Source organism: Octopus bimaculoides, chromosome 6 (genome assembly GCF_046866305.1).
Source record: "Octopus bimaculoides isolate indiv1 chromosome 6, ASM4686630v1, whole genome shotgun sequence".
In the NCBI taxonomy this organism is placed as follows: Eukaryota; Metazoa; Mollusca; class Cephalopoda; order Octopoda; family Octopodidae; genus Octopus; species Octopus bimaculoides.
In genome coordinates this window covers 111134438-111148937 of record NC_142933.1, presented here as the reverse complement: position 1 = coordinate 111148937, position 14500 = coordinate 111134438, and the positions used below count along the sequence as shown (strand labels likewise).

Genomic DNA, 14500 nt, shown 5'->3' with positions numbered 1-14500 from the left:
AATTGACTGAACATTTTGGAAAAGTGCTTGCTTTTTCTGATTGCTTTTAATAAATTTCTTTAATGTTCAATGAAGCTGAGTCACTCATATGATTTGGTAACTAAAATGATTTCATTAGCATGAGATTGTAAGTTCTAAGATAATTTGAATATTGGTAACTGCCTGATATGTGATCAAGTTGTCACATTTACATCACACAAAGAAATATGCCATGTCTATGTGACAAGAATCCATCACTCTGCCAAATCTATTATTCATGTATAAGAAACCAAACCATTCCTGAGTCATACAACATTAACAAAATTTCTGCAATGTCATTAAATTATGCATAACTGTGTGGGAGGAAGTTTGCACGATTTAGGTTCAGTCCCACTGCGTGGCACATTGGGCAAGAATCTTTTACTATAGCCTTGGACTAACCAAAGACTTGTGAGTGGATTTAGTTGACGGAATCTAAAAGAAGCCTGTTGTATGTGTATATATTAAGTGTATGTGTGTGTCTTTGTGTCTGTACTCCCTCCCCCCCCCACTTTATGACTGGTGTTGGTGTTTACGTCCCTGTTACTTAGCAATTTGGCAAAAGAGACTGATAGAATAAGTATTGGGGTTGATACGTTTGACTAAAATTCTCAAAAGTAGTACCCCAGCATGGCCACGTTCTAATGATTTAAACAAGTGAAAAGTAATGTTAAAATCATGAAGGACAGCTTTTTTAAAATTTATTTATATTTTCCAAGAAGCTTGAGTCATATTTTGCTGCAAATTGCGAAAGTCAATCACCGAAGCTGACATGGTTCCAGTTTTTCCTTTAGCTTTTATTTAAAATTTATTGAACAAAGGCTATAGAACAGGTAACAAAAGGTGATTGTTCATGAAATGTGTTTATTAATCCTTTTGATACCAACCCATCTGAGACCATCCCTACTTCTACAATGCAAACATTCTCGTTTAAAATGATCAAAATTAAATTTCCATAAAAATTTCATGTTAGGTTCTAACTGCCGTGCTAAAAAACAACGCAATTATTTCACTAAATTCTTCTTTATTTTCAAAATTGAAACAAAGGCAGTTTATTTCAACAGAAAACTGGTAACAGAAGGGTTAAAAACCATCAATGCCTAATTCCTCATTTGATGCTTCAAATACCTTCAATTCTTCTTTTTGATTTAGCTTTACATTGCTATCTCAGTTCATTATTATCATCTAAACTTGCAGTGATGCTTCTAATTGCATCCTGTTTATTCCACAGCAGGGATGTCAGTTCTTGAAAAAAAAAAAAAAAGCTTTTGGAAACCATGTTTTCAGGTAAATGATTCCAAGCTACTTTTGCCCAGGTGGCAATAAGAGAATGGCTAAGATTTTTGAGATTACTTCCTGCTGTTTTTCTTTGTCATCTGCTTCATCTTTACCATTTATTTACTATTTGGCATTTTCTTCAGTTGGGGAGTTTCTTCTTTCTTCATAACCCAATGCTGTTACCTGATGCAAGTTACTTGGCAACCCCACTGGTGCTGGTGCACCTAAAAGCCAGTTGTGCCAGTGCCATATAAAAATCACTCAGGCTTTGTAAAGTGGTTGATGTTAGGAAGGACATCCTGTCCTAAAAGCCTTACCAAAACAGGCAATTGGACCCTGGTGCAGTTCTCCAGCTTGTCAGCTTGTGTCAAACAGTCCAGCCCATGCCAGCATGGAAAATGGGCATTAAATGATGATGGTGTGTGTGTGTGTGTGTGTGTGTGTGTGTGTGTGTGTGTGTGTGTGTGTGTGTGTGTGTGTACACAATGCTCTTACAATATCTCTCTTTCACATCCATACTTTCAGTAAACATATGTATACAATGGTGTTTCTTACATCTCTTTAGATCTATATTTTTAGTACACACACGTGTGTGTTTGTGTGCATTGAGGGTGTTGTGTACAACAGACTTTCTTACAATGTATCTCTTTTCTCTACATATCCCTGCTTTTAATACAAGGGTGTATGTATTGCATATGTGTTCCACTATTGGTACAAATCAATAATGTAACTATCAGGTTTAATCTTCTCAATTAAAGAACAGCTTTTAAACAATGCAGTGTGTAACCACACACACACACACACACACACACCTGGCACATGAACAGATTAACAATTGTCAATGGATTTATTCACTACAGTGAACTATATTCAGTCTATTCACTAAGTTCACTACAGTGAATCACATTGGCATGTTTACCATGTTCAGCATGGTGCCACACTGGACCTGTTCACCATGTCCGCTATGGTAAACCATATTGGGCCTGTTTACTATGTTCACTTCAGTTAGTCACACTGAACCTGTTTACTGTTTTTGTTACAGTGAGCCACATTGGATCTGTCCATTACATTCAGTACAAGGAACTACATTCAGCTTGGAAACAGTGTTTCATAGAGACAATGGGATGTATACATTAATCAGATGTTTTGGGATTACCTCCCTCCTCTCCAAAACATCCTCTCCTTTTTTTTTCATTCTTTACACTTGTGTATATCTCTTCCTCAGTTTTGTGCCAATTTGTTACATTATACATGAGGAAATACAATATTTGTTCTATTATACATCGGAAATGCTATAAGTATTTACATACTTATTGTATTTCCTCTCAACAATTGACCATCATAAGTCTAAACATCGACTATATTAACTGACTCTGGCTCCACCTATCCCACAATTCAAGATGCTGTAGAAGCGTCATGAGTATTTCATGTTTGTAGTTTCACCTTTTAGCATTCAGATTATTCTGTTAAATGTAATTCTTGTTCATTTACATTGTGATCAATTAATCATGTATTATTCTGTAGCTTTGAAATTTTGATGATGTGATTGTTTATTTTTAGAGTGACAATGTAAGGTAGATGTAAGAAGTTGGATTTGGTTAGTTTGAACACAAAGCCAGGAGAATATTTGGGCCAGGTATGGCAAGGTTAAATAGTAAAGGGTTAAGGAAATTAGTTCCAGTGCAGCTGTTTCAAACTACAACTCCTTGGATTTTGCTATTTGTTTTACATTTTCCATGCTTGCATGGGTTTGGTGACTGTTATCTATCTCAAGCATTATCTTACAGCTGGATGCCTTTCCTGATGCTAACCCTTACCTGTTTTTAAGTAAGGGCTCTTTTGTGCCACACAGCTTTGAAGGCATGAAGTGACTGGATGAGTTGTTGATAGGAAAACTGAGAACAACACCTGGCTGATGGAACCTTTTTTTGTACAAGCGATCACAAATACAAACATGCTCCTGTACTGTTATCATTTGATGTCCATGTTCGATGCTGGCACGGGTTATACAGTTTAACAGGATCTGATGGCTTCAGCAATCTGCTTTGTCATGGTTTCTCTGGCTGGATGCCTGCGGAGCTTTCTGTTGGGAAATGAGGGTCAGGGAATGAGAAGCAGGTGGTGGTTGTAGGGGAACTCCATGGCTGCTCACATTTAGAGGAGATAGTGAGAATGAATCCGTAATAGCTACAATGAGATAATTAATGAATCCACTTGCAAGAGAAACTACGTAATAACAGTAAATGTTTAAACTTCAGTTCAGCTGAGCAGTAAGCATATCCTTAGTTGTCTTTATAAAATCCTTCTGCTCTGTTAGTTGTTAGTTAATTTGATTCTATGCTTGGGTTAGAAGCAGTGCATGGTGAGCCACAACTGAAGACATGGCAGATTTCACATTTATCTGTGTTCCAGAAAGTTACCGTCTTCACAACTGGAACATCAACCAAGGATTGACAGTGAAATTGTTTGAAACAAGACATGGCTTCAACTAAACGTCTGATGTTGCTTTGCTTCCATAAAATACAATTATACAGAATTTTACAACCTAATTAATAACGCTAAGTCATTAATTAGGTTTATTTATCTTTCCTAATTAGGTGTAATTAGGTCTCATAAATGAACTGAATATAGAAGTATGGTTAACTCTTACCATACTTTGGTCATTTCAGTTCATGATTGTACTCTTTTGGTCATTGACCAACATTTATAACCGTAATTACTATTTGAAAAAACCCAGAAAAATAAAAAAAAAATTTCATAATTATTTTTTTAGACAAGTTAATTTTTATCACAATAAATGGAATTCTGTAGTGTGAAATATATACATAGAGTTGATGTGGAAAAATTAATTTGACATGTGGCTATATTTTAATCTCTTTTAGAAATTAAATTTCAATAATATATTTTAAAACTTGGTGGTGGTGGTCGTTGTCATTTAATGTCCATCTTCCATGCTGGCATCATGGGTTGGGCAGTTTAACAGGATCCAATGGGCCCATGGACTGCATCATGCTCCAGTGTCTGCTTTGGTATGGTTTTTACAGCTGGATGCTCTCACTAACATTTCAAACTTCACTGTTGTAGTGGCGGTGGGGGATTGTTGACTCCACCCTCTCCCAAATTTATGCCCCCCCTCCCAATTCCTGTCTTTGTTACATTTGATTGGTGGAATTGTTAGAATGTCAGAGAAAAAAGATTTTCTGCAGTATTTGTTTTAATGCTTTATTGAAGTAGTTGTATGCTGTCAACTTAATGTGACAGTCCCATGAAAGGAATAATACTACTGTTGTTTAGACCTAGGAAACTGAACTGCTTCCTGTTGGACTTGACACATTTCCTGTGTCTTTATGTTTACAAGGGGGAGATTAGCACCTCCACCCAGCTAAGCCTGCATCCAGAGACATATTTCTGAGTCTTTGCTCGTCATCAGTCTGGAGTAGCATGACTTGCTAGTCGAAGATGCCTGCTAAGCTCTTGTAAACATAATTCTAGTGAAATACATTCACTGATTTCAAAATTAGAAATAGTACATTTCTAAATCTCTTAACTGAGTGGAAGTGCTTGTCTCCTCCTTGTAAACATAAGGACACAGGAAATGTATCAAGGCTGACAGGGAGCGGTGCAGCTTCCTAGGTTTAAACAACAGTAGTATTATTCCCTTCATGAGACTGTCACATTAAGTTGACAGTATACAACTACTTCAACGTATCACTACTGCATAAATCTCTCTGAGAGATTTAGAAATGTACTATTTCTAATTAATGCTTTATGTTCTGAGTTCTGTGAGTTCAAATCTCACTGAGGTCAACTCTGCCTTCTGTGTGTTTGAGATTAATTAACTAAAATATGGGTTGAGTACCAGGATCAGTAGGATTGGCTAATCATCTTCTCTCAAAAATGATCCAAGCTAGAAACAATTATCTCTGTGGTGTCACATTTCTAAATTTACTCATTTCATATTGCAAAAATATTTTATTAATTCTCTCTAATTTATATATATATATATATATATATATATATATATCATCATCATCATCATCGTTTAACACCCACTTTCCATGCTAGCATGGGTTGGACGATTTGACTGAGGACTGGCAAACCAGATGGCTGCACCAGGCTCCAATCCAATCTGGCAGAGTTTCTACTGCTGGATGCCCTTCCTAACACCAACCACTCCGAGAGTGTAGTGGGTACTTTTACGTGCCACCAGCACAAGGATCAGTCAGGTGGTACTGGCAACAGCCACGCTCAAAACGGTGTTTTTTTTTTTTTTTACGTACCACCTGCACAGGAGCCAGCCCAGTGGCACTGGCAACGACCTCGCTTGAGTATTTTTTCACATGTCACTGGCACACGTGCCAGTAAGACTATGCTGGTGCTATTTACGTGCCACTGGCATGAAAGCCAAACAGCTGCTCTGGCAATGATAACGCTCGGATGGTACTGTTAGCACTCCACTGGCACAGGTGCCAGTCATAGAATTTGGTTCAATTACGATTTCAATTTCACTTGCCCCAATAGGTCTTTGCAAGCAGAGTTTAGTGTCCAATGAAGGAAAGGTTGGCATGGGCGCCAGTCGTCGAATTTGGTTCGATTTCACTTGCCTCAACAGGTCTTCGCAAGCAGAGTTTAGTGTCCAATGAAAGAAAGGTATGCATAAGTGGGCTGGCTACACCCCTGGCAGAGGCCGCGGATTACGGTCTCACTTGACTTGCCGGGTCTTCTCACGCACAGCATATTTTTATATATATATATGCATTTAATTTATCTATGCAGTTGGAGCTTGTAGAGTAAAAGCAAAAATTTTCAGCCAGAAAATTAAGACACTACAAGTGAGAGGTATCACCTTGCTTGACCAATTATATTTTATGTAAAATAAGTTTTCTAATTTTGGAGAGATTACAAGTTTTTAGTGTGTCTTTTATGTTCTTTTCTGAGCAACCCATCCATGAACATAAGATATCTTGGTACATAAACAATACAGATAACATGAAGTTGCATGATCACAACTTAGCTCTTTTTACAGCTTAACAACACTAACGAACCCATGTAGCTTCTTGAATAATTAAGAAAATTTCAATGTAATCACTCAGCCTTTTAGAAGTGGCAGCCAGATCTTTCGCATCTTTATAATGTCATATTATAAAAGTACAGCAGCCACAAAGTACTCAGCAATCACAAAGTGATCAATGCAAGCCAAATGAGATTAAGATAAACTAAAATTAGCAGTGTATACAGATAGGCATAGGTATGTGGTTTTGGGTTCAGTCCCATTGCACAGTCCCATTGCTCTTGTGCTGGTGGCATGTAAAAAGCACTATTTCAGTGTGGTTGATGCCAGTGCTGCCTGACTGGCCCCCGTGCTGGTGGTATGTAAAAAGCACCCACTACACTCTCTGAGTGGTTGGTGCCAGGAAGGGCATCCAGCTGTAGAAACCTGGCAAAATCAGATTGGAGCCTGGTGCAGCCTTCTGACTTGCCAGTCCTCAGTCAAACCGTCCAACCAATGCTAGCATGGAAAGTGGATGTTAAATGATGATGATGATGAACACTGGTGTTGATCTAATTGACTTATCCCCTCCCCAAAATTGTGTCAAAATTTGAAACCAATATTCAATCCTAAAAATATAATGGGATTTCTAAAACATCAAATAGCTTTGAGAGTCCATCTGATTCATGATCATTGTCGTTGTTTAACGTCCGCTTTCCATGCTGGCGATCTACCCGGTCTGCCCACCTACCACAACCTACTTAACATACTCACAAACTTTATTGTCACACCTCAGTGTTCACATCCTGGTACACAGACAATACAGGTAACACAAGATGAACTACAAGACATCAAAGCTAAACTCTTTTTTGACATCTTACCCAACACACACTCGTACTTCACTGAGCTCACTCTGACTCATTTCCACATATCCCTGATTACATCACACACATAACACAAATTGCATTGCAAATACTCTTCCTATCACTTTCCTCCAAACACCCACCACTTAATGCACGCCCACACAGTCATACATCAATTTAAAAAATAATATTTAGTGATACTATTTTTACTAAAAGACACGATCATGGTTTCAGAATTCAGTGGGCCCTAATTATCAATATAGATATCAGAGCACATTTGAGCCAAAGAAATTGCAGAAGGAATCCCCTCGTTATTGACAGTTATTAGGCGCAGGCATGGCTATGTGGTAAGAAGCTTACTTTCTAACAAGATCATAGTTCCAGGTTCAGTCCTACTGTGTGGCACTTTGGGTGTCTCCTACAATTGACCCAGGCTGATAAAGCTGTGAGAGTGGATCTGGTAGACAGAAACTGGAAAAAGTATGTCGCATGCATGTGTGTGTATGTGTTGTGTCTGTGAGTACCTTTGTCTTGGCATCATGTGATATTTGTAAACAAGTATCACTGTCATACATGCAGTGTCATTTATTTTCAATCTTCTGTAAAAAAAAGTGTCTGGCCATGGGGGCGGGGCGGAGAATATTACCTTAGTTGAAAACAAGTGAGGGTAGGCAACAGGGAGGGTATTCAATCATGGAAAATTTGCCTTCCAACCCATGCAAGCATGGAAAAGTGGAAGTGATGATGATGATGTGTCTGGGGAATGTTGATCTTTGAGTGTGATTCAATTCTTTGTTGGAATGGTTCAGCATTAATTGTTATGAGAAAGGTATTATTGGATCAAATGAAACCTGATGAATGATATTATGACATATTCACTTAAGATGGTGAGCTGGCAGAACCGTTAGCACGCTGGGAAAAATGTTAAGTGGCATTTTGTCTGTCTTTACATTCTGAGTTCAAATTCCACTGGGGTCAACTTTGCCCTTCAGCCTTTCAGGGCAGATGAAATTAATACCAGTTGCATACTGGAGTTGATGTAACTGACTTATCCTCTCCCACAAAATTGCTGACCTTGTCGCTGAAATTTGAAACCAGTATTACATATTCGCTTTTAAACTATCTGTTGTATAAAGGATAGAGCTGCTTTATCATTTTTTTACGTGTGTGTGTGTAACATGCATAGAGAGGAGATTGAGATCAGGCTGAAGCAATGTTTGGAATTCCTGAATAAAGATTAATGACTTCCAGAATGTTAATCATTTAACAGAAGGATGTTTTTGCGATGGTGTCTTTTTTAAAGAAATGAAATCTAATTTCTTGTAAAAAGACTTGAAGTGACTTAAGTTTGTAGGCACTGGATTCCTAACCAGATTTCACATGTATTTGCTGTCCTAAAGGAAATGGTTGAACCTCACAGATTCCATTTTTACATTTTCTATGACTTAAATCAGTTGGTTTGATCATTTGTTTATCACTTCTGATCACTGAATCTCAATCAACCGATTGATCGAACCTGCAGTGTGTGGGTTGAATGTTGCCTTCATGTTAACCCTTTTGTTATATTTCAGTTGAAATACATTGCCTTTGTTTAAATTAATTAAAAATAAATATATATAGTTAATCAGTGTGTGTAGGAGAGAGAATAGTGATGTTGTAGGAGAGAAATGTGTTCGCATGGATGATGGTACGCTTGCATTAAATGAGGATGCAAAGAAAGAGGTCTGGAGATGCCACTACGATAGATTGCTTAATAAAGAGAATGAATGGGAGAAAGAGAGCCTGCCTTATGTCGACCCAATAGAGGGACCAGCTATCCGAGTTGATAGTACCAGGGTAGATAAAGCAATTAAGAGTATGAAGACCGGGAAAGCCCCCGGCCCATCAGGAATCACTGCAGAGATGCTCAAAATATCTGGCAGTGTTGGCTATAGCCTAGTCACCCGTATTACGAACCAGGTGATACACGAAGGAGTCATACCCTATGACTGGTGTAGCAGCATCATAGTCAACTGCTACAAAGGTAAAGGGGACGCTTTAGATACAAATAATTACAGAGGCATCAAGCTGTTAGATCAGGTTATGAAAGTTACAGAGAGGGTCATAGCCCAACTAATTAGGGAGCGAATCAATTTAGATGAGATGCAGTTTGGGTTCGTGCCAGGTAAAAGCACTACTGATGCCTTATTTCTAGTGAGACAGTTGCAAGAGAAATACCTAGCTAAGGATAAACCTCTGTACCTGGCTTTCGTTGACATGGAGAAAGCCTTTGACAGGGTCCCCCGATCCCTTATCTGGTGGTCAATGAGGAAACTTGGGATAGAAGAATGGTTAGTGAGAGCTGTGCGAGCCATGTACAGAGATGCTGCCAGTAAGGTGAGGGTTGGAAATGAGTACAGCAATGAATTCCGGGTAGAGGTAGGGGTCCACCAAGGTTCCGTCCTCAGCCCCCTATTATTTACCATAGTCCTCCAGGCAATCACAGAGGAGTTCAAGACAGGTTGCCCCTGGGAGCTCCTCTATGCTGATGACCTTGCCCTAATTGCGGAGTCACTATCAGAACTAGAGGAGAAGTTTCAGGTGTGGAAGCAAGGTCTAGAATTGAAGGGCCTTAGAGTCAACCTAGCTAAAACCAAAATCCTAATAAGTAGGAAGGTAGATAAAACACAAACCCCTTCAGGTAGATGGCCCTGCTCAGTATGTAGAAAAGGAGTAGGTAGTAACTCTATAAGATGTACCCGGTGCAAGCTATGGACACATAAGAGGTGCAGCAACATCAAAGGCAGGTTAACTAGCAAGTTAGTTTTTGTTTGTGGCAGATGTTCAGGTGCAATAAAGACTGCAAACAAACAGGAAACAACTTCTATCTCATTCCAGGGTGAAAAACTAGAGGTAGTCGATAGCTTCCGCTATCTGGGCGACCAAGTTAGTAGTGGGGGTGGGTGCGCTGAAAGTGTAGCTGCTAGAATAAGAATAGCCTGGGCAAAGTTTAGAGAGCTCTTACCCCTGCTGGCGACAAAGGGACTCTCACTCAGAGTAAAAGGCAGACTGTATGACGCATGCGTACGAACAACCATGCTACATGGCAGTGAAACATGGGCTGTAACTGCTGAGGACATACGTAAGCTCGCAAGGAATGAAGCCAGTATGCTCCGTTGGATGTGTAATGTCAATGTGAATACCCGTCAGAGTGTAAGTATCTTGAGAGAAAAGCTGAACATTAGAAGCATCAGTTGTGGCGTGCAAGAGAGACGATTGCGCTGGTATGGACATGTGGTGAGAATGGAGGAGGATAGCTGCGTGAAAAAGTGCCACACCCTAACAGTTGAGGGAACCCGTGGAAGAGGTAGGCCCAGGAAGACCTGGGCTGAGGTGGTGAGGCAAGACCTTCGTACATTGGGCCTCACCGAGGCGATGACTACGGACCGAGACCTTTGGAAATGGGCTGTGCGTGAGAAGACCCGGCAAGCCAAGTAAGATCGTTGCCAGTACCGCCTGACTGGCTCCCGTAGGATTTTCAAGCGAGATCGTTGCCAGTGCCCCTGGACTGGCTTGTGCGGGTGGCACATAAAAGACACCATTTCGAGCGTGGCCGTTTTTGTGCGGGTGACACGTAAAAGCACCCACTACACTCTCTGAGTGGTTGGCGTTAGGAAGGGCATCCAGCTGTAGAAACTCTGCCAAATCAGACTGGAGCCTGGTGTTGCCATCCGGTTTCACCAGTCCTCAGTCAAATCGTCCAACCCATGCTAGCATGGAAAGCGGACGTTAAACGATGATGATGATGAATCAAATATATTTAGTGAGGATAAAGTGTACTGGATTTCAGATAAGTGCTCTTGTTATGAGAAATGTCTAAAACCTTAAAGGTATTTAGAGATTCAATTAGAGCGATTATATATTACAGAGTAAAAGCAGGAAAACTTACATAAAAAAAATCACAGAATATATATGTCTATGATATAAATAATATTGTATTAATAAATATATAAAGTATGATCATTTAAAAAGGTTTGAGCTATCTTAAAACTGTTTCATGAATGTATTACCTTAAACCTTTTTAAATAATCATACTTTGTATATTTATCTATTAATACAATATTATTTATATTATGGACGTATATCTCCTGTGATTTTTTGATGTAATTTTTTCTGCTTTTACTTTGTACTTGGAAATAATGAAGAATTTTATTAAATTCTTCATTATTGAACTGGTGTTTGGAACATGAATTAACATGGTGTGTGTGTGTGTGTGTGTGTGTGTGTGTGTGTGTGTGTGTGTGTGTGTGTGTGTGTGTGTGTGTAAAATAATTTAGGTGAGAAAAAGATGAGAAATTGAAATCAGTGTTATGATTGTTTTTGCAAATAAACTTTGGTTTATTCCGCACAAACTCTTACAATAAATGCAGTGAAATTATTACTGTTCATTCACATTTTCAGAGATTTGTGAAGAGCTCCTCTTTGCAATTGGTTGAACTGATATTTTTCTGTTATTAGCTAGGTCTCTACATAAAGTGTCAATGAACTGTTAGGTTGGATTATAGTTATCCCTTCAATCTACATCTATCTTTAATGCTGTTGGCACAGTCAGATTGAAAGGTACTGCACAGGTGTTGAAACCATAGTGATATCCATTTGGCAACTGATGGGAATACACCTATGTTATGCTCAATTGTGAATTTCTTATAGCCTAGTTTTGTTATTCTGGGTTGTCCTTTATTCTTTGTACATACTAGTTTCTAGCTATAAGTTATCAGTATTTCTTTACTCTTATGTTGTTACTTTTAGTCATAAGCTGGTGGAGTCCCAGGCAGCAATTATAATTTTAATGCTGTTGACATCTGTCAGATTCAATGGTATTACTACCCAGGTGTCGAAACCATAATGATAACCATATGGGCAGCTGATGATGGGAATGTACATACATTATGCTCAATTGTGGATTTCTTATATCTTAGTCTTACTATTCTGGATTGTCATTCATTCTTGGGAAGTGGAAAGTGTTTGTAGATTCCTAGTCTGTGAGAATCGTTTACTTTGGTATTGGTTTTATTCATAGGTAATCTTATTAGGCTTAGGCAATGGTTAGATATTGGTGTCTGGTTTCGGAAGATTCTGTGATGCACATACACACATGCACATGTGTGTGTATTTATATGAAATATTTGGAAACAAGAAGGAGCTGATGACTACATATATCATTCTCATTGTTTAACATCCATTCTCCATGCTGGTATGGGTTAGACATTTTGAGAGGAGTTGACAAGCCAGAGAACTGCATCTCATCTAGGCTAACTCTTTCCTAATTAGTTGAGCTGTGGTCCTTTCTGTAATTTTCATCACCTAATCCAGCAATTTGATATCTTTTGTAATTGCTTCTTAGGCATTTCCTTTACCCTTGTAACAGTTGAGTACAATCTTGCTACACCAATTGTTTTATATAAAGTGCATATGTGTGTAATATGCGTGTATGTATGTATATATATATATGAAACCTGTTTTATCAAAATATACAAGTCTTACATTCTTGCATGTATGCTTCTGTTATTTTGGAATATCGTTTACTAAATATTCCGTTACTATGCCAACTGAATTACGATGAGATATTTCTTCATATGTTTCTCTGTTATTGCTATCAACATAAGCTTGTATTGTAAGAATATATTCCTCAGCTGATCTAAACAAACGTCTACTTTGTTTACAGAATTGAAGTCAGTGAAGAAGACATTACCAGTTGCAGTTCCTTAATTGTACATATTGAAAATGGCTGATACTCAGGAAGGTAGGAAATATTTTCTTATTTGTTGAGACAAGGGTGGTGCAGTGATAGAGCAACAGAAAAAAGTGCTTTGCACTATTTGTTCCAGTCCTTAAAACATTCTGAGTTCAAATCCTGTCAAAGTCAACTTTTGCTTTTCATCTTTCTAGGGTCCATAAAATACCAGTCAACTACTGGGGTTAATGACATTCACTTACACTCTCCTCTTGAAATTGCTGCCCTTCTTCCTCAAATTGAAATAATTATTTTTTGATATTTAAAAGATATGCATTCACCCTCTATCCTACATTGTGTGTGTGTGTGTGTGTGTGTGTGTATAGTGTGGGTCACCATCAGTTGATGATGAGGATTCAGTGTTGTTTGATCACCTGAATTACCTGCCCCTGAATTAACTCCTTAGTAACTATATGTTCCACAGACCCCAAGTACTGTTAATGTAATCCTCAGGCAGAATCAACGTGACATGGTGTGTGTCTGTGTGTGACAAGTCCGGACCTTTTGAATTCCAGATACAATCCATTAGATGGGCTTCTGTACAGTTTCTCTCTCCACAATTTTTACCAAAGATGCCATGCAGTGAGATTGAACCTGGGACCATATGCTTATAAAACGAACTTTTTAACCATTTGGCCATACTGTGTGTGTGTGTGTGTGTGTGTGTGTGTGTGTGTGTGTGTGTGTGCACCAGTATGGCAGCTTGGTTATGAAGTTCACTTTCCAACCATGTGGTTCCAGGTTCAGTTCCATTGCATGACAACTTGAGCAAGTGCCTTCTACTACAGCCTCGGGATGACCAAGGACTTGTGAGTGAATTTGGAAGACAAGAACTGTGGGAAACCACTTGTATACATGTCAAAGCAGACTTGACTAGTGCTAGTGTCATGTAAAAAGAAAAAAAAAGGCACTCAGTACACTTTTGTAAAGTGGTTGGTGTCAGGAAGAGCATCCAGCTGTAAAAACCAATGCAGACAGTGGTGCTTGGTGCAGTCCTGTGGCTTATCCACTCCTGTCAAACTGCCCAACTCATGCCAGCAATGAAACGTGGATATTAAATGATGATGATGATGATACAGTGCATCATCATCCTCATTTTAACATCCACTTTTCATTGCTTGCATGGGTCAGACAGAATTAATTGAAGCAAATTTTCTATGGCTGGATGCCTTTCCAGTCACCAACAATCGGGTAAAAGTGAAGGACACTGCTTGTATGATGGTAACACTTGTTTACAACTAGTATGTGATATGAAGATAAGGAAATACAAGTTTGTCTCCTTGTCTTGATATTGTGTGATAATTGTAAACGAGTTTCATTGTTATGCAAGTGGTGTCATTCTTCTCTAATCATCCATGAAAACCCATCCAGCAATGGAGAAAATATTGCCATGCTTGCAAAAAGGGTGAAAGTTTGTAACAGGAAAAGGGGTCTGGCTGAAGACAATTTACTTCAATGAACTGACTCACCAGTTCCAGTCAAGCCATCCAACCCATGCCAGTATGGAAAGAAGACATTAAATGATGATGATTAATAGATTTATGCATCTGTTAATTACAGCAGCGCAAATTCTTTCAT

General features: G+C 38.7%; 1 protein-coding gene across 50 annotated transcripts in view; it reads left to right on the top strand.

Annotated features, from left to right (window-relative positions):
- LOC106873546 (uncharacterized) overlaps positions 1-14500 on the top strand; it is a 174516-nt gene that overhangs the window by 19554 nt on the left and 140462 nt on the right. For all 50 annotated transcript variants that reach the window (XM_089353197.1, XM_089353186.1, XM_089353184.1 and 47 more), the window contains exon 2: positions 12854-12931. In XM_089353197.1, the coding sequence (XP_089209323.1) occupies positions 12913-12931 (19 nt within the window). In that variant the 5' untranslated portion in view covers positions 12854-12912. The remainder of the gene's footprint in view (positions 1-12853; positions 12932-14500) is intronic.